General features: G+C 38.5%; 1 protein-coding gene across 2 annotated transcripts in view; it reads right to left on the bottom strand.

Annotated features, from left to right (window-relative positions):
* Positions 1-14,835, bottom strand: part of LOC132142561 (glycine receptor subunit alpha-3-like) — a 79,792-nt gene extending 64,957 nt beyond the window's left edge. For both annotated transcript variants that reach the window (XM_059552519.1, XM_059552518.1), the window contains exon 1: positions 14,485-14,835. In XM_059552519.1, coding sequence (XP_059408502.1) covers positions 14,485-14,555 — 71 coding nt within the window. In that variant the 5' untranslated portion in view covers positions 14,556-14,835. The remainder of the gene's footprint in view (positions 1-14,484) is intronic.
* Positions 14,836-21,818: the final 6,983 nt, after the last annotated feature.

Here is a 21,818-nt window from a genome sequence, read left to right on the forward strand (position 1 = left end):
AGACCAGCCTATCTGGCATCAACAACCATTCCACATTCAAAGTCACTTAAATCCCTTTTCTTCCCCATTCTGATGCTCGGTTTGAACTTCAGCAAGTCATCTTCACCACATCTAGATGCCTAAATGCATTGAGTAGCTGCCATGTGATTGGCTGATTAGCAATTTGTGTTACCAAGCAATTGAACAGGTGTATCTAATAAAGTGGTCGGTGAGCAGTGTTGGGGAGTAACTAGTTACATGTAACGGCGTTACGTAATTTAATTACAAAATTAATGTAACTGTAATTAGTTACAGTTACTAAGAAAAAAATGAGTAATTAAATTACAGTTACTTATGAAATTTTGAACGATTACAAAGTGGATTACATTTGAATATTTACACACATCCACATACAGATTTAACTGATTTCTTTCCCAAATTGCACTGACTATTCTGAGACATACCACCCTAATAATTTCCGGGATGCGGAAACACAAGTCTAGTTTGTAGAATTCAATCATAAAAACGGAATGCCTAACGCGGACGGAACATGCCACATTTTGGATGACTAAATCAAAAGTAGGTCAGTACACTTGAATCAAAACATGACATGGACTAGTGTCTGTGAATATTAAGCCCCAAAAATGCAATATATGACTCCTGCACGTTCTGCGTGTCTGTGGAAATCAGGCGCCGACCGGACACCGGGAGAACCGGGACAATTCCCGGTGGCCTGGCAGCCGATTTTGCCCCACTATTTAATATCATTATTGTATAATTGCCTGCATTTAAAATTTAAATTTAAAATGATTTTACAAATTGAGTTATTTAAAAATAAATACAAATCCATTTGCAAAAAACAAAACAAAACAAGGTTATTGTATATAGGCTAAAAAAAGCATGGTCAATTTTTGTAAGGGAAGAACATGACTCGTGTACAGTATTAGGATTTTTCTATAAAGATATTGTAGGATTGTAGAGTATTGTATTGTAAAGTATAGTTTTGTTCAATCAGTTCAATCAAAGTCATGAGAGAGATGGATAACAGGGCAAAATAAAGAGACTGAAGAGAAAAATGGAAGTGAAGGTGCAGTTCAGGAGAGAACTTTAAATTATTTTGCATGTCCCCAAATTAAAGATTTAAACATTTTTTTATCTCAGGTCCATACAAAAAATAGTTTTGTCCATGAATTTGTTTGTATGAGTTTGAATTTTCCAGTCTGAATTTTTTTTCCCAGTCCGCCCCTCCTGTAAAATAATGGCAAAGACATGGTTTCATTTACTACACATAAGCCTACTGAAGCTCGCAGTGTTTTCAACCTCTGCCATCTCAATATAGGAGTACACGAGCACATAAACATCATTTCTAGAACTGCTCTGTGTCACTTCATGTGCATTTTACTTATTTTGAGAAAACTATCATCATATCATATACAAAGACACAGCAGTTTAAAAAAACACCAATGTTTCAGGAGTTTATTACACAGAATACGACACATGCTTATTAGACAACTGTATTTGAGTTGATGTATATGCTTTTATTTATTATTCTTTAATTTTCACAAATTTAGAAAAGTAATCAAAAAGTACTCAAAAGTAATTAGTTACATTACTTTAATAAAGTAATTGAAAAAGTTACACTACTATTACATTTTAAACAGGGTAACTTGTAATCTGTAACCTATTACATTTCCAAAGTAACCTTCCCAACACTGTCGGTGAGTGTATGTGTGTGTGTGTGTGTGTGTGTGTGTTTATCTTTTTTTTATCTTAATTTTTATCTCAGTTATTATGAGGAGAGTATAGCTGCAGTTTTGTTGTCACCCCCTGTAGGCTTCAGTCTCATTGGGTTGTCATTGCTGTGGGACAAACAGCCCTCTCCCCCACCCCTCGTCTGGCTCCCTTAACGTGAATCCATAGCTAAACTGCTGGATTGGTGTGACCTGTCCTGTCAGCATGGTGTTTGCTGTGTTGTCCTGCTCTGCTAATGCGAGGAGGCGGGACACAATTTGGGTCCCTTTTTTTTTCTCTAGTGGTTCACCTTCTCTGAATGTTGCCATCTGTGATTTTTGTGTTGTGTACTGTGCGAGATGCTGATAGAACTTGTGTTGTTTAGCTCATGACAGACTGACCATCAGCCTGGGGTGTGCTTGAGTAGTTATTGTGTCTTTCCTTATTAAGGTGCTAGTTATTTTTCTTTAATTTCAATGAGTAATGGAGTGTACGGGAATGTGTTGCCACCCTATCCCATTTGCTCTATAAAATTATTATTTTATATTATTAGTAGTATTATTACATTAGGGTACATCACTTTTTTTTTATTGTACAGAACAATAGTATGAATATATTTATGTATTGATCGGTTAATTTTTTTAAAGCATTTAAAAATAGTTATTATTATAATGATTATTATTATTAATAACACGTTTATTAACAGGTTCACAAAAAATACTATTTTTTTGCAATTATTATGGCAGCTATACAACCAAGAGAGTGTGCAACCAGATGCATGCACTATAAATGAACAAAATATGGCTATCAATTCTGTCCCAAGTACCCATGAACTTTTGTGTTGTGTATAATTTATTTGTGTATAGTTCCAATGATTTAAATGTTAAAGCTCTCTGTCTGTGTGTCTGTCTGTCTGTCTGTCTATATATCTATCTATTTGCAAAATAGTAAATCTTGCACACGATTGAGCCTATTTTTTCCTTGCATGGCATGTGCAGGGCTATGTACACTTGTCAAAAAATGAGGCTGTAATAAAACTTTTAATTATCATCATACAGTTTTATACTCAAAAGATAATTGTCTCTTTAAATAATATTAATTTAGCTTGCTACTTTAAATTATTACGAGTAGCTTGTAGCTTGGCACACTACATTTTCAAAGCAGCTGCCAAATTTAGAAGACTGTCCTATTTTTCCCAGAGCCAACCTGTGCAGTCTGGGTTTATTGAAATACGAAAAATTGCTAAACGTGAAAGCTCCCTTCTGCATTTGTCCTCTGGGAGCTCCTCAGCAGGAGAGATCTACTGGATTCTATCAATCAGAATGCAAATGTTACATATCTGATAATGTGACAGAAATGCTCTTTCTCTTTTTACCTAACACAGACATGGCAATTGTAAGATGCAACACTTAACTCATGCCAATGAGAAGAGTTTAAGTTGACAGTGAAGGATTTCTGTGCTTCTTTGTTTTTTCCCAGATGAGTATCTCATTCCAAACAAGTTGTCTAGCTTATCATTACGGAACAAGTTCTAATAAACAAGGTGATTCCTGACATGCTTTCAATCTCTTTCAATGTCTTTTTTGAATGGTGAAAGAACTGAGACTTTGTTTGTCAGTAAATATAAGTCATTAGTAAGTTATTAAATTTAAACAGTGTTTCTGAGAAAATGAATACACTCTTTACTCCTTAATGTACTTAATGTTTTACACCACTAACTGACATGAGTCCCCTGGGATCTTCTGTCTCATTCTCTATTCTCCAGGTCTGCTTCACTCAGATAGCTAATTCACTGACTGGATAAATCACTCGCTTTCCAGAACACTGAATTTCATCCCCAGATGTTTGAGGCATGGCTGTCCCCAACATTCACTATATTGATAAGGTCTATGTTATTTCTGTTTCTTTATGACCCAACCTCTAGATCTTTGCCCTTTAGCTGCACTCCCAACAATGTTACACTAGTATCATAGCATGCCGGCCAAGGACTGGAGATCTAAAAAGACTGATGATAAGATTTATGAGATGCATTGAGAACAAAGTGAAAGAGGATTTCAGGTATACCTGCTGAATAAATAGCTTAGCTCTCCTATCATAACATTGAGAGCTGCATCATTGGTGTGCTCTATCTACGAAAACATTTTTGAATGAATAGGCAAGTATTTGAATGCTGCATAATACCCCAAAGATATTTTTTATAGCTTCTTGAAATTGCCGCTTTTAGGGTATGAACCAAAATGCTCTGTTTATGTGTATGTCCCCTTTAAATGAAAATGAGCTGGTGGTCCTGCTAGCCTTCCAGTGTTGCCAAGTCAGCGGTTTTAGCTTTTTTTTCTTGCTTTTAATATCCGCAAGAGGGCTTGTTACAAAAACCTGGCAACCCTGCAGTCCCTTCTCAGAAGAGTGCGGAGCTCATGCTTGTGGGCATACTGATGTTACTGTGACTGTTACTGATCTCAAACATTGCTTCCAAACGCAAAGGGGAAGTCGTGGCCTAATGGTTAGAGAGTCGGACTCCCAATCGAAAGGTTGTGAGTTTGAGTCTCGGGCCGGCAGGAATTGTAGGTGGGGGGAGTGAATGTACAGTGCTCTCTCCACCCTCAATACCACGACTTAGGTGCCCTTGAGCAAGGCATTGAACCCCCAACTGCTCCCCGGGCGCCGCAGCATAAATGGCTGCCCACTGCTCCGGGTGTGTGTTCACAGTGTGTGTGTGTGTTCACTGCTCTGTGTGTGCACTTCGGATGGGTTAAATGCAGAGCACAAATTCTGAGTATGGGTCACCATACTTGGCTGAATGTCACTTCACTTTTAACTTCCACATTCTTATTTACGATCATTCTGGTAGCACAATGAGAGAGCCAAGAAACTCTTTTGGAAAACAAAATATGATGCATGATGCTTACTTTTCTGGAGTCTGGACATTTGCGCATGAAGCATTGGAAACAACCCTTCTTTCAGAAGCAATCTTTGCACAACTCCAGCGCTGAACTGACCCCCGTTTGTGAGGCAGTGGAGTACAGTGTAAAATATTACCTTTTTTTTTCTTTCTTATTTTTTTTGGGGGGGGGGGGGCATTTCCTTCGAAAATGAAATAATAATATAAATAATAATAATAAAGTTTATTTTATATAGCACCTTTAAAAGTAGCATTTCAAAGCGCTTTACATACAAAACAATACATATAAAAATATGAAGTTAAGAGATACACACAACATTACAGGCAGTAAAGAACTAACCAAACAATACAAACCCAATATAATATAAAACAAATTAATCGCATATAATCACATAAAAGCTACCCTAAAAAAAGTAAGTTTTAAGGGCTGATTTAAAAACACTAAGGGATTCTGCATTCCTAATCTCAAAGGGCAGGGAATTCCACAATTTAAGAGCCAAAGAAGACAAAGTCCAATCACCAATGATTTTTAGCCGAGTTGTTTGAACAGTTAAATGACCAGCTTCAGAAGAGCGAAGAGCACACGTGGGGTGTAGGGGGTTAAAGCTTGCACAGATATTGAGGAGCCAAATTATTCAAGGCCTTATAAGTGAGCATGAGAATTTTTAAATCAATTCAAAAACTAACAGGAAGCCAGTGCAATTTTTCAGAATTCTAGCAGCTGAATTTTTTACCAACTATAATTTAAACTCCAGCCAGCAAAGCATTACAATAATCAATTCAAGAAAAACAAAGGTATTGATTAACTTTTCAGCAACAGAAAAATTCAACATGGGACGTAATTTGACAATTTTTCTGAGATAAAAAAAACTCTATTATGACTGTATAATGTATTATGACTGTATCACACTGTATTATGAATGTTTTAAATTGACATCAAACATCACTCACTTTTTAGTTTAGTTTGAAACTGTAAAGCAGAGCCATCCACACATAAAAGATTATGGACTCTGTTTTGCGCAACTGGTGAGGTGAACCAATAAGCATCACTTCAGTCTTGTCACTGTTTAGACAGAGAAAATTTTCAGACATCCATTTTTTTATCTCAGTAAAACATTAAGAAAGAAAAGACACAGGCATATTGACATCAGGTTTTGAATGTACTGTATGTAGATCTGAGTGTCATCAGCATAAAAATGAAAGTTAAGACCAAGAGTTCTTAAAAGTTGGCCAAATGGAAAACATTTAAATACTTAAAAGCTAAAGGGCCCAAAAGTGATCCCTGGGGAACACCAGAATGCAACACACTGACCTCAGACCTGCAACCACCCTTTGCAATCAGAGGGGTATGACTTAAACCACTTCAATGCAGAATCCGAAACTCCAAAGATAGATTCTAAACGGGTGATAAAAATAAAGTGATCTATAGTGTCAAAAGCGGCATTAAGATCAAGAAGAATCTGTATAAATAGATGGCCAGAATCAGAAGCCATTAACAAGTTATTAGTGACCTTAACCAATGCTGTTTCAGTGCTGTGGAGTTTACGGAATCCAGATTGAAGTAGTTTAAAAAGATCATTAGAGAAAAGATGAGAAAGCAACTGAGAAGCCACTGTTTGTTCTAAAATTTGGCAAGGACTGGAAGATTAGAGATGGGACGAAAATTCATCAGATTATCAAAGTCTATGTTGTTAGTTTTTGGTACAGGGGTGACAGCAGCAATTTTAAGTGCTACTGGCACAACACTGGTGCACAAAGAGTCATTGATAATTCTCAAAACAACAGGACAAAGGGAATCAAAACATGATTTGAACAGACAAGATGGTATAGGATCAACTCTTGAAGTTAAAGCTTTCAATTTTCGAAATCATATTGCAGAGAGATGAAATGTAACCACTGTGTCCTCAGCGGTCTATTGGGACTCCTATGTTTGTTGGTGCCTCCCAACACACAACACTTTAAGTGGTTCTTTGGTGCTGACATTGTACCTCCAGCAGCTACAGCGAGAGAACACTCAGGGCTGTGTATATGCTAATAGGGCAGAGAGCATCACAAAAAGGGCAAGACTTTCACCAACTATAATGTCATAGTCTGGAACTGCTTGTGAAGAGAGACTGTTTATGATTTTTTTTTATTATTATAAAACAATGAGCACACACAGCTGTTCAAAATTTTTGCATTTTCTGGCACCTTTAAATATAATTTTATCAATACTAAAAATAATAATTAAAAACTATTTACTAATATTTACCATGTATTGCGCTCATTTATGATTTGCAGCACAGTTCCTCCCAGTGAAGGAGGAAGCTTACTCGGTTCTGGATTCAGGCTTTTGTGTCTTCATGGTCTCATTGCCTACACAAACGTACATTACATTGAACAAATACACTTTGCATTCTATTGCCATCACTGACAATGGACTGATTATTTGTAGCACAAAGGATGGTCTGAGGATACACTGCATCAATACTCGGATCAATGCTACCACAGATGCCGTGCTCTGCTAAGATCTGCACCTTTCATCTCCTTATATGTGTGGTAATGTAATATCCTTTATGTGCACACACACACACACACACACACACACACACACACATTTCAGCAAAACATATCCTCATAAAGTTTCAGGCTGCTAAATCTAGTCTATGCCTACTAGGGGTCTACTATTTCTTTTTTTATGTTTAACTTTCTTTCTTTAATTTACAAAACCTGAAGAAAATCATGGTTAAAGGAATAGTTCATCCAAAAAAAAAAAAATACATACTCTATCCATGGGTCCTGTCAAAATTAGAGTTCAAACAGCTCATAAAAACATCACAATAATAGTTGTTTGAATTCTCATTCTGACAGCATCCATTCACTGCGGGGGATCCATTGGGGAGCATTTAATGCAAGAACTCTCCAAATCTGACGTTTTCATTTTTGGTTTGCAAAATCCATCCTCTTTAGCTACTTGATAATGATATAATGCAACTTTTTTCTTTGTTGAAAAAATGAATCTAATATAATGAAATGTGGTTATAATTACCTGCTGTTTTTAATTTAGACATTTATTTGTTCCTCCACCAGCTGAACTTGAAATGACATAGTTACAATGATTTGTGTTTGCTGGGTCTTTCTAATAAAGGGTCTCAGATTGTAATAAAAATGCTCTGATGTTAAATTTCTATTTAAATATAACCTTAGTTTTAGCAGCAAAAGTATGTTGGGCTCTACTGTATATCAGTACAGCCACAGTGGCTCAAGCTCTAATCTGGTGCTGGTGTAGCTACTGTACATGCACAATTCACCATTCACTATATGTGGATCTGGCTTCAGCCGCTCAAAGCATTGCATCACAGTAGCACAAGATTTTAAAACCTGTCCCTTAAATTTATGTTTAGTTTTTCAAACATTCTTTGTATGTTTAGTTTTTCAAACATTCTTACAAGATGAAAACTTCACCCAGGTTAGTCTGTGTATTGTCAGGCCAAGTGGAAATAGAAAACAAGCTAAATGGACAAGGAAGAGCTCTCCTGCGTGCCCAGCTGAGAGGTATTTTTATTGATGGAGTACATGCAGCTTTACTAAGCATGAGCTGAGAAAAACAGGAGCTCACACTCCACAGAATGTGACAGCAGTGGCACTGATGTCTGACAGAGGTCTGTGCTTCACGCATCAACTGCCACACTGGCAGCTTAAATGTCACAGTTATGGCTTATTTTTGCAACTATATGCAAACCGTGACCAGCTCACGTAAAACTCAGGTAATATATCCCCTGGCAGCTGTTTTCGCTGTACTTCACCACCACACCATTGCTTCATCACTTGGTATTGACATAACTGCAAATAATATTAATGGTGTTTTATGAGGCATTTATGAGGAATCATGTAGAGATTTTAAGAGTTATATATATACTTTTGTACCAAAGACATAGACTACCACTCGAAAGTTGAATTAATATCTTTCATTAAATACATCAGAAGTTTGGTGAGAGTTAGATACTTCTTTCAAAAAAAAAAAATAATAATAAAAATTAACAACCCATGTCTTTTGAACATTAGCATACTTTGTAATAAATTCACACTATACGATATATGCGATTTTTCTCAGAGCATCGGAATATAATACATGCAAATTTAAATTATTTTTAAACTGCTTATATCACAAGAGCACCACTAATATCCTAACTGCTGAGTACTCGTGTTTGTCTTACTTTTGTTTCCTTTTACCTTTTAGAGAATGAAGTGTCAGATGTTTTATTAGAATAAGTGTTCAATTTAAGTTCTTAATAATTCTGTCAAAATGTGCTCTTTTTGTTTTAACCTTGCACTTACAGTACTTAGATTTTACTCCAAGACGTTTTCCCCATACTGAAAGTCTTTAAGAAACAATTGTAAGCTTCTTAAAAGAGGCTTCCCTCTGTTCTGTGTCTTCCTCTGGATTTCAGAGAAATGGCAGAATAACTCAAAGCACAATCAATGCTTTGTGACAGAGTCTTATCAATAATGCAACAGGAGCTACCTAATCTGCCTTTTACCATACACAAACTGGCACTACAGGCAGAGGAGTGAAACAGACTTAAAAAAAAAAAGATTAAAATACTTCTTGAAGGTAGAGAAAAAGAGAGCATTGGTGCTTTTAGAAGCCAAGTGGTTTGTTAAAGAATGAGAGACAGAGGGTAAGGCTGGCCAGTTGGTCCTAATGCACACGGCAGGAATCGGAAACTATGAGGTGCGCTTCCCGCTTGGGGGTGAGCCGCTGTCATCTATTGGAACGTTCCGCTCCAGTGAACACTCCAGCAGATGACAAAGAAAGCAAGAGGAGTGCAAATGTGAACATCTGGCTTTACATTGTGCATGTGTGTGTGCATTTTGCATTATCTTCAATTATCACCAGTCTTGTTATGTCTTGTTATTTCACAGACAGATACCCCCCCCACCCACCCCACTCCTTTTATCACCTCTAACCACTGCTACAGTACATCCTATCATTGAGAGAAAATCAGAGACATGCATCAAGCTCATTGGAAAACATGCCTCTACCATTATTTTCCCATAGAAAGGTACTTATATGTACAGTGTACAGTACAATTTGTTAATGTGTTCATTTGAAATGAACACTAGAGATGGTAAAACACCAACAACAAGGCAGACTGTCAATTAAAGAAGACCCATTTCCACGTGAACATTATTTTTTAAAACACTTTTACCATAGTGGATGATTTAGCATCGATAAAGCATTAACCTTTTATTGCCACTCATCAGCATTTGATTTCCGAACTGCTGTAATATGTGCATGAACCAATAATAAAATAATAATAATAAAAAAAGATAAATAATAATAAAATGTTGGGGTCACATTTATCTGTTTCTGTGAAAATTTTACATACCTTTTAATCCCACTCACTGGACATTTAATTTTGAAACTGCTGTGAAATGTTCAAAAAGCAACACAATATAATGTTAGCAAAAACTTTGCCACATCCACATATTTTTCCTGAGCCTGGTTTAAGTAAAAAAGGTACTTATTCCATCCCATTTTTTTTTTGTGAAAGAACATAATAGGAATTTCAAATAGGTATTTCTAGACATATCACACTTTAAAAGACTGATATACATCTGGGTATTTTTGGTGGGTGAAGTGTGAGACTTCGCATCAGCGTGTCTTTCTTTTGGAGCAGATGACACACTGATGCACAGTGACCACTTTCTTTGGTCCAGTCCTGATATTAGTCTGTCTTTGTCCATTTAAGTAATATTAGTTGGCAGAACTGCTGCCACAAAATGTCCCTAATAAAAAATAAATAAATAAAAGGTTGACAAAGAGACACTCTTTCTAAATTCATTATGTATGCATTATTTCCCCACACTGAATAGTAATTATGAATACTGATCACAGAAGCAAAGACACAACAGTAGACTGTTTTTTTTTCTATTACATAGCTGCACATAATTAAATCCACTGTCTTCAAACCATGAACCTGCAATGAAAATGTCAGTTTTAATAATAGCATACTTCAATCCTTCCAACAGTCAGTCCTTGTGAACTGTCAGTGCAGTGCAATTCTCAGTCCAGATACTAATTACTTCTATTCGGTGTCTCTGTGTCAAATTATGATTGATTAAGTCTTCTTTCTTTGCCAATCCAAATGCAAAGTTAATATTTGCAAACAAGATTGGGGCTAGTTGTTACACTTTTCATCCCAGTGAATACTGACTTCCTCTTATGTTTGAAATTCAGTTACGGTTAAAGCACATTTTCACCACTTGTTAATCAGGGAAAAAAGAACATGCAGACCTTTCGTGACACCATGACCCATGGCAGTTGTCACACTATATGGGGTAAGTTGAAGGTATTTTATTCATCATACCTGGTATGCTATGTACTTGGTAGAGGACACTGGAATTTTACCGAACATTGTATAAAGATAATTGTCAACTATGTTATAACATAATGATTCAATTTTCTTTATGCAAAATGTGTGTAAAAATCTTATTTGCATATCAGTGTGTTTTTGGGGCAACATGAAATGAAAAATGAAGTGTAATAATTGCAGTTAAAATTGACAGGATTTTCATAATAATATCTAATATTTCATAGGAACATTGAAATACAATTTCTTTCCATATCAATTTGTTGTGTCTCCCAAAATGCATATTAAACATACTTTTAATCCTGGTGTCAAAATCAATGTCCTCTTTTGTAACCGAAAGTAATAGTTTGATTTGAAACCACATAACATTTTCAGGAGATGTTGATTTATGACACACAGTTAAACATTTTGTCAGATTTAAATTATAATCACAAAATATTACTTCAATAAGAGTGTCGCTAAATTAATATTAGACATTTTGGAAGACCAAGGAGAGGGAGTTGTCATGGTGAAACATCCAAACATTTAGTATCTCTGAAAAGCCTTGAATGTGCTCTGTACAGGAAATCCAGATTTTAAACAGTGGCATGTATTGTTTCAGAGAAATTCACTAAAATATAATGTCTTAAAATGAGGATGCAGGGCCTCAGGAGGTTAAAAGAGACCCATAGGTTTCAAAACATATGTGACAACTTGAAATAATTAAAATTGTGTCTTGGACCAATCTGCCAATTAAAATAACTCATTAATTCATTATACAGTTGACCCTTATTATGTTCACTTGTTTACCCAACAACTATAGCATTTTTTAGCTTATTATTCAGTTTTAAGCAGACATGTTTTAAACCAACATTTGCATAAAAAACATTTAAATACTTGAGTTTTTACTTATAGCACTTGTGACAACTTCCCCGTGTGACAGCTAACCCCTGTTGCCTTTATTTGGGTTGCTAAAGCTATTGAGCAATCAGATTAGTCATCCATGAAGCCACCAACAAGTAAGAAACTAAGACAATATTCAATGTCCAACAAAACAAGATACGACAGCAAGACTCTGGGGCACTAAGCAGGCAATTTTGATCCTTTTTGTTCTTCATAACACATACAACAACACATTCAAATCCATGTCAGCCCAGAGTCACATAATGACTTGCTAGTATAGAGCAGAGACATATAAACCTGTGCTGAGTGTTGTCGGATATGAACACAACGCCTTGCGGTGCCATATTCCATTATCCTCTCTGAGAATAAACTGACTGCTGAAATATCACTCTGTATTCATTCTCAGTGTGTAAATGCTAAATGTGTACATGCTGGGGCCATTTGTTTTATTGTGGTTGTTGATGTGTGTGTATGTGTGTGTGTTATCATCTGTAGTGATGTTGTGAGGACTTTTGATATGGTTTGATATGGCTGAATATATGCTTCAGTAAAAAGTAAAGTTGTGGGAAGTTGTCATGAAAACCATTTAAATAAAAATTTTATAAACATTATTATCATTAATAATAATAATAATAATAACAATAAACAAATAATATGACAAAAACACTCTTACTAAAAATAATTACTAATATTTTGACTAAATGAAACTTGAACTAAATGAAAATATGAAAAAAAAATTACATTCTAAATATGAATAAAAACAGTATAAAATAGTGTCTCAAGGATCCAAAAATAACAACTGTGCCATCATCTCTGGTTTATACCTGAAACGGGAACATCTTTAAAACATATCAGTTGCTCATGAGATATACAGTATAGATAAAATAAAATAAAAATAGAACCAGAATACAGAAACAGAATAATTCAATAACATTTTAGTTGTACTTTAGAGTAAATTTCAAGACACAGTGAAATTAATAATATGTAAATGTGGTAGACCAGTGTATAGAATAACATTAATTAAGGCACACAGTTTACTTAATCCAGCTAATTTTAATACTTTTTAACTGTTTTGTTTTATAGGAAACAGGCATTTTAATCATTAATCATCATCATTTTAATCATTTGAAATTGTAGAGCTGGTGTTAACTGATAATGAAGCAAAACATCACCCATTAAATTATCTGCAGGGTATCTGAGGGTATCCTGATGAGTTATTATGTGCCAGTATTTATGGTATACTAAAGTCAGTATGTAATAGATAATATATTGGATGGTGGTTATTTTTATTCAAGCATTTTAATTCAAGTGGATCAAAGAATGTAAATCATCAAAGAAAACTATAACCTATCAACTATCAAACTCTATCAACTATGAAAATCAGACAGAGTCGAGGAGATGCTTTATACAGTCTATAGAGCCTGCAGATAAAATCTCTGCATGAAGATCTTCACTAAGATATAAGCACATTGAGATGAAACTCACACGACTACCACTCAACAACTTGTTTGCTAACACTGCAACTGTTGTGAAGTGAAGCTGATCTATTGTTATTGCATGACATCAAACAGACACTCCTCTTCCACCTCCTCTGTCAAGATTTTTACTATCCATGGAATATTTGCCCTCTTTAAAGATTAATCTTTCTGGTGGGTAAAAAACAAAACAAAAAAAGTAACATAATCATTGTAAAGTTAGATTTAGTGTCAACGAGGGATGTTTCATGCACACCTTAATTAGTTCTGAATTGTGGAATGTTCTGAATTATGTTCTGAATTTAAACATTAAACATTAAAAATTCATAGCATCATCACACAAAATAATTGTGAGGATTCAATTCAGTTCAAAGGGACCCAGAACTCTCGCCAGAACTCTCGCCTGTGCCAGTGCCAGTGGAGCTAGATTAGATTGAAGTGTGATGGCAAAAGAGTATAGACAGAGTAAAAATAATCACCCAAATTAAGAATGTATATCATTCGGGATTCATAAGAAGGTAAAGTTCCACTGGGATGTATTATACGGAGTACAAAATAACATAAATTGAACTGAAAGATCCATTTTCTCCTTGCAAAACATTTAATTGTATGTGAAGGAAGAGAAAATTATGGAAGAAGTTTTTTACAGATTACATTTTCTTTACTGTGCAGCATTTTTTATTTTGTTTTCGATTCCCTTTAATATTTTCACATTTCTAACATTTGGGCACAAACGCGTTATCAATATTTATCCAAAATATCATTATTCCTAATTATAGAAATTATGAAAAGTCAATTTTATTTCAGTAAACAATATTGTTCATGATGATTCCTGAGCTTCAAGTGAAAATAGGAAGGTAACACCTGTTACACTGAAAAAAATCTGCTTTAAAAAAAAACTTTACCAACCCGATCAATAGCTATAACGAACACAGTGGTGACACAAGAATTTTTCATAACTGCGTAGCTTTCTGTATTGTTGCTCTATGAGGCTGAACATTTTTTTGTTTTGTTGATTTTGATAGTTACAACCTCCACAGCTCTGTGACGATCAGCTACATAGGAACTATCCATGTGATGTTGAATCCCAACACAAAATTGTAATGAAAAAAAATCTCCTATCATTACTCTTTCCTCCACCAGGGAACATATTTGCTCTTACCTCAACAGAATTCCTATTTCCCACGCAACGAATCCCCAGACAGCCACAAGACGCAGCCTTTTCCGAGTCATCTCAAGGCTTGTTTGGCATAGACATACAGTCCTCTGTGAATGCCTGTGCTCTCTTCAGCACCTCTGGCTTCTTGACTTCAGAACCCTGGACAGCGCTCCAACTGTTCCTCCTTCACCCCTTTGCTCTGTAAACTACGCACCGCAGTCGCAAAGGAATCCTTCATAATCTTATGAAGCTAAACGGCATATGTGAAACTCTTCCCTCGTAGCGGCGCTGGACGACATGGATTGCTGTTTGAAAGCGAGCGGCAGCTGAAGTGATTCTTGACATATTCAGACATTTCTGAGCAGAGACCGCCCCACATAGCGCGGTTGACTGACAGCGCGCATCTCTACTCTCCCTGTACTCATGCATGTGCAACGCTTACTTACAATTACAGAGAACTGAATTTGAATACTTCCCCTGACTCGTGCCAGTCCTTTCACTATGAGAGCTTCCTGCTCACGTGATTAATACCGTGCAATATAGCAATAAATGGAATTATCGATTAACATTATTATCGTCGTAGACGTCAGTAGGGGATTACCTATTATTAGTCAACCCTGTTGACAGTTTAAAATAAACAGATGATTTTTGAAAACCAGATAGTTGAAATATCGCCATTAAATTCTCCTTCTAAGTCATAAACCTAAGCACAAGACAATGGCTAAATTAAGTATATAACATCTACCCTGTTGCTGTTTTAAAATCATTTGTTTCAACATATTCTATTACTGCTATTATATGAACATACTAAAAATCACCTTTTTAAAATGGAAAAGCCACTTTTTTATTTTTTTTGAACAGTAGATAACTGTCTTCAAATGTAAGTTAACAGAAAAAAAGTACTGCATGATAATAACAGTGTAGCTCCTTAATTATCTGTTTTTTAATAAATGATTGTTACAACTGGGTATTTGCTAGTGTAAGAATAAAGCGCTCGAGGAAGATCTTGATCAAATGAGGAGTTTACTGAACATAGAAGGAGAATAACAGACAATATACAACACATTAACATACAAACAATACCTTAACTTAATCACGGACGACAAAGAACTGAACAGACAGGGTATTTAAGCACACAGGAGGTAATGAGGGAACTGGAGACAGGTGGGGATCAATCAATTAACAAAACAAGAAAAGGAAGATGACCAAATAAGGGAACAGAAAGTCCATGAACGTAACAATGATAACCAATTTCAGTTTTATTTTTTCATGCCTGATATTCAGTATATCGTGATATATAGTTATATTGAATCATTTTGGGTTACAGTACAATCATTGCAAGCTGACTGTATCAGTAAGCAATGATGAAACTAAGCGCAATGTAACTCATGAGTCATACATGATGGCACATGCTAGAACACATGCTGATTCCCTTGGTGCTGGAATGTGCCCGGTCCAATCTGGCAGAGGGGCCCGATATTGTATTTAGTATAGGCCTGAACTACTGCCTGTTTTTGATTTACCCATGAAATCATTGTTGTTTTACAGTGAGTAACAGTGTCTGGCATGGGCTGCCATAGGCAGAGTCTATGGCACAGCTGAGACTGGGTGCATCTGTGCAGCGTGTGTGTACATGTGTGTGCCCACTCCTATTTATTGTGCCTTTTTTTTTGCCATTGCTCTGGAATTGGGTGATAAGCTGAAATGCTCTTTGCTGGCATTAGGGAACTTGGATCTGCTTTTTAATTTTTCATTCATCTCCTTCTTCAAAAATTACTTTTATGTGCTTTAACAGACAACAAAGGCTGGGGCTAAATAATTATGTCCAGTCCTGCATATAGTTGTCTCTTGATTCACTATAAATAACATGTTATCTGCCAACTCTGGAAAAGCTTTATAATAAAGTGTCCCCATTCTTTGACTATTTAAAGAAATAAAGAAATAAAGAAAATAAGGAAAAAAAATGCTGAAAATGTATCCTTTAGGCCATCCTAGATTTCTTCATCAGAACAAATTTGGAGAAAAGTAGCATTATATCACTTGCTCACCAAAGGATACTCTGCAGTGAATGGGTACCATCAGAATTAGCTGATAAAAATATCACAATAGCACACAAGTAATCCACATGATTCCAGTCCATTAATTAACATCTTGTGAAGTGAGAAGCCATTGGTAAGTAAAAAATCCATCATTAAGATGTTTTTAACCGCAAACCGTTGCTTCTCATCTAAAATGAGCACTTTTATCAAGCTCCAGTTTTTAGCCTATAATCAGATATATCACTTTAATGGCATAGAAAAGGAACTTAAGTCATGTTTTACTATTGCTTACTGTCATTGTAGGCTTAGGCTTCTTTTTTCTATTAATTTTAATGAATATACAAATTAATAAAATTAGTTTTATTTATTTTCTGTTACAATATTTTCATTGATTTATTTTTAACACTAAATAATGCAGTTGTCACGGACTACGCTGCTGGAAGGAACACGGAGCCGAGGGATAAACGAAACAAGGATTTATTAAATCAAACATAGGCAAGGTAAGTAGCAAGTGGACAAGTAGACAAGTAGACAAGTAACAAGAAGACGAGTTGACCCGACAAAACAGAACTGAAAGGACAAGGCTTTTACACAATGGATAATAGGGAAAACACAGGTGGATGGAATGACTAAATTAACAGGGACATGGAACACATGCGGAAATGACTAGACACACCTGGGAACTAATCAAACCACACACACGGAAGACAGAAACTGGGTCACAGGGGCAAAAACAAACAAAATGAGTCCAGGTGTGTGACAGTACTCCCCCCTCCCGGTAGGTGCGTCCTCGCACCGTAGAAACAACAAAGGGAGGCGTGGGTGGGAACTTGGGAGGAGGTTCCGGTGGAGGACAGCCTCCCAGGAGGGGGCCAGCAGACAGGGACTACAGAGGAAGGAGCCAGGGAGGAGATGACGGAGGGAGGAGCCAGGGAGGAGACAGGAAGGATCTGAAGCAGGAGGTACCCAGCAGGACCCAGGCCACAGCCATAACAGCCCAAGGTGGGGCCGACGGTGGAAGGAGCCATGGAGGAGGAATGGTCACCGACTCCAGGGACTCAACCCACGGCAACGGAGCAAGTGGAGGAGGAGCCCGAGGCGGAGACGGAGAGCCGAAGAGCCAGGGTGACGGGGAGGAGCCGGAGGTCCTAGGCGGAACTGATGGCTCTGGTGACTGACGCGGCGATGTGGATCCGGAAGGCCGCGGTGAGGCCAGAGTGACGGAGGACTGAGGTGTAGCCGAGGGGATGAAGGAGCCTGACGGAGCTGGAGGGACGGAGGGATAAGGCGAAGCCGGAGGAGTGGAGTCCCGAGGCATAGGATGGACGACGCCAGACCAAGGCGGAGCCGGAGGGACGAGGGAGCCAGGCAGAGGCTGCGGACTGCCGGGCCACTGCGGAGAGGAAGGAGCAAGGAGCCATGGTGGAGCCGACGGGTCAACGGGCCGAGGCGGAGTCCAGGCCTCAGAGGCTGGAGGCGGAGGTGAGGGAGACGCCGACCAAGGCGTCGCTGGAGGATGGCGGTCCCGCTGAGCTCGCACCACAATGATGGTAGGCTGAGGGCGAGCAGAGGGGCAGCCAGACGACAGCGGAGGAGGAGGCAGGAGTGGGTGGGAATTTTGGAGGAGCAGGCATTGGAGTAAGCTCTGGGGCTGGAGCCCTTCCTGGGCTTAACGGAGGATCAGGAGCCCGTCCTGGGCTTAACGGAGGATCAGGAGCCCGTCCTGGGCTTAACGGAGGATCAGGAGCCCGTCCTGGGCTTAACGGAGGATCAGGAGCCCGTCCTGGGCTTAACAGGGGTTCAGGAGCCCGTCCTCGGCTTAACGGGGGTTCAGGAGCCCGTCCTCGGCTTAACGGGGGATCAGGAGCCCGTCCTCGGCTTAACGGGGGATCAGGAGCCCGTCCTCGGCTTAACGGGGGATCAGGAGCCCGTCCTCGGCTTAACGGGGGATCAGGAGCCCGTCCTCGGCTTAACGGGGGATCAGGAGCCCGTCCTCGGCTTAACGGGGGATCAGGAGCCCGTCCTCGGCTTAACGGGGGATCAGGAGCCCGTCCTGGGCTTAACGGGGGTTCAGGAGCCCGTCCTGGGCTTAATGGGGGTTCAGGAGCCCGTCCTGGGCTTAACGGAAGATCAGGAGCCCTTCCTGGGCTTAACGGAGGATCAGGAGCCCGTCCTGGGCTTAACGGAAGATCAGGAGCCCTTCCTGGGCTTAACGGAAGATCAGGAGCCCTTCCTGGGCTTAACAGAGGATCAGGAGCCCGTCCTGGGCTTACAGGAGGATCAGGAGCCCGTCCTGGGCTTAAAGGAGGATCAGGAGCCCGTCCTGGGCTTAACTGAGAAACTGACATAGGTGAATTGGAAACCCCCTCATTTTGACCCAATTGGCGCTCCACATTTTGCTCCCTCGTGGTGGGCAGTGTCGCCGGCTCTCGCACCTGGTCTGACGGGTTGCTCTCTGGCTCTCCGTCATCGGTGGGCTCGGGCTTATGCCTCGTACCGTGGGGAGATTGTAGGCTGGGCTCTGGGTCCAGAGTGGACCTGGCGAGATCCTCCATTGGGCCGACCGTGAGAGGTGACCCATTTCTCACCAGATTCCACTCTATGAATGCGGCGAAATCCTCCCGAGGACCATCTTCGGGCGACAACGCTCTGCACCTGGAGTTCAGGCTGGCGTGATAAAAGGTGCAGAGCGCGTGGTCCGGGTAGCTGGTGGCATTAGCTAGGAAGAGAAACCGTCTAGTATGGTCCTCGAGAGAAAGTCCCTCCTGCTCCAGCAGGTATCCAGGTATTCGGGGCGATAGAGGGGATCCATTACACACTACGGAAAGAAAAAGACTGTGAAAAAACGGAAAACAAAACGGAGGGAAAACACGCAGTTTCTAACTTTTTAGGTCGGGTCTTCTGTCACGGACTACGCTGCTGGAAGGAACACGGAGCCGAGGGATAAACGAAGCAAGGATTTATTAAATCAAACATAGGCAAGGTAAGTAGCAAGTAACAAGTGGACAAGTAGACAAGTTGACAAGTTGACAAGTAACAAGTAGACAAGTTGACAAGTAACAAGAAGACGAGTTGACAAGTAGACGAGTAGACCCGACAAAACAGAACTGAAAGGACAAGGCTTTTATACAATGGATAATAGGGAAAACACAGGTGGATGGAATGACTAAATTAACAGGGACATGGAACACATGCGGAAATGACTAGACACACCTGGGAACTAATCAAACCACATAGAGACAGAAACTGGGTCACAGGGGCAAAAACACACAAAATGAGTCCAGGTGTGTGACAGCAGTGCTAATTGACCTTGCATTTATTACAGCATAAAAATTGGTTAAAAATGGAAAACAATGTGTTTGTAGTATCTAAACAAGTCATAAAATTGTCATGGGGAAACATATGAAACATATTATAGAATATAAGTTATTGGTTATTGACAAGCATTGCATTTGATTTCTTAACTAATTAAAAATAAGAAGTAAGAGAAAAGTAAAACTTGTCAATAAAAAAAAAATTAAAAAGCCTTTCTTTCACTGAAACCTTCAGTTTCAAGCAAACAAATCTGTCTTATCAATCAGTAATAAAGCTCAAACCTCTTGACTAGAAAACATAAAGCAAATGAGTAGATAAAGATAATATTCATAATGAGCAGTTTCATTTTGTTACTCTGGCAATGAAACACCACAGGCAACGAACAGTGTGGCATATTGAAACACCCACTCTGTAGGTACTTATCACATTATAATGCAAATTCATTTGTTTGGCAGCCAAAGAGGCGCGTGGCATTTACTAAATCGGTTCTATATGGAGAAATGGCTGGGAAATAGAAGTATTGCTCAATTACAGGCCGTGTGTGGCGAGTCATTATCTCATCTTGGCACACTGCATATTAAAGGCCCTTATTTGGAAGCCACAGACACTTTGGTGGGCAGTTTAGTCTCAAGGGAATGCCGTTGCAAGAGAAATTTTCAAAAGACTTCTCATTATAAGAGTATCTATGGGTAAAAAAATCTTTTAGGACCAACTGGATTGTGATATTATGCTTTATTACAAAAATGTTTTAGTGGGGTGGCTGGCTTATTTGAAATATCTAGATTCTAGAATGATTGGAAGCTCAAACCTGAAAGGGGCAATTCATGAACTGTACTTTTGAGCAAGACGCTTAACTCCATGATACTCCAGGGAGACTGTCCTCTGTATTAAGTGTACAATATATCACTTCTTACTAGTGCACAATACACCCATTTCATTAAAATTGTTATTTAATAAAGCTTTTTGTATCAAATCAAACCTACAATGAATGTGGGACACCATTTCTGTCCACCTGCATGTCTTCCTTTTATATCCACATAACATATGCATTTGCTCACATGAAATAGACAATCTCTGTCATGACCAAGGCGCACCACATTTCTCATAGTTGGTGCCATATTAAACACTTTGCCTGAATGCTAATTTAAGTATCTTCTCAGAGCTAATGGTTATTTCCAGTAATGGTTTTCAGAGATAATAGTTATTTCCAGCCAATGGGCTTCACAGCACTTACAAAATGGGTCACACCAGCAATGAAATTTTCCAATCTGTCTGGTGAGTCCATCAGAAAAGATCTTTAGCCATGACTGCAGTAATAGTTCTGAGCAGATAATTAGAAATGCACTCTGCTATGCCAAATTTAGACGTCGGCAAAGGCTTAGTAATCAGGAAAGAACAGAGCTGCACTCTGACTCAATATAAAAGTATTAATGTTTTCTTTTTATGTTAAATTGTGACAAGATCATGCCAAAAGCTGTTAATCTTACATTTGTTTGGTCAAGAGGAATGAGGGTAGGAAGGTAAGCACACTGCACTACATGATACAAGCTTCAAAGCTTTGCTTTGAAATGTGACCTTATTAAATCCAATGCCATACATCGATGTTAAAACTGGGAGAAAATTCCAAAACAATTCCACAACCAATATATTTTCCTTTCTTGAGAACTTTTGTGATTTTGTGCTTTCCTGTGTGCATTATGGGGCCAACGGCACATAGAACATTTTCTTCCAGTTGAGAAAGTCTTTACGCTTCATTCAGCTGCTTTAGCTCCATGGAGGTTTATGTTGGTCACAGAATTCCTGAAAAACAGGCAAGACACTGATTCATATTGTTGATGCTCACTGAAACTGTGAGGTTGTTGTAGTGGTGGAAATGTTACACCAAAATGAGGGCAAATTAATGATGCAATGCCCAAAGAGCTGCACTAAATTACATGTTTAATTCAGCTGCCTTCCATGGATGCTAATCCCTTTATTAATGGA

This window comes from Carassius carassius, chromosome 6 (genome assembly GCF_963082965.1).
Source record: "Carassius carassius chromosome 6, fCarCar2.1, whole genome shotgun sequence".
NCBI lineage: Eukaryota > Metazoa > Chordata > Actinopteri > Cypriniformes > Cyprinidae > Carassius > Carassius carassius.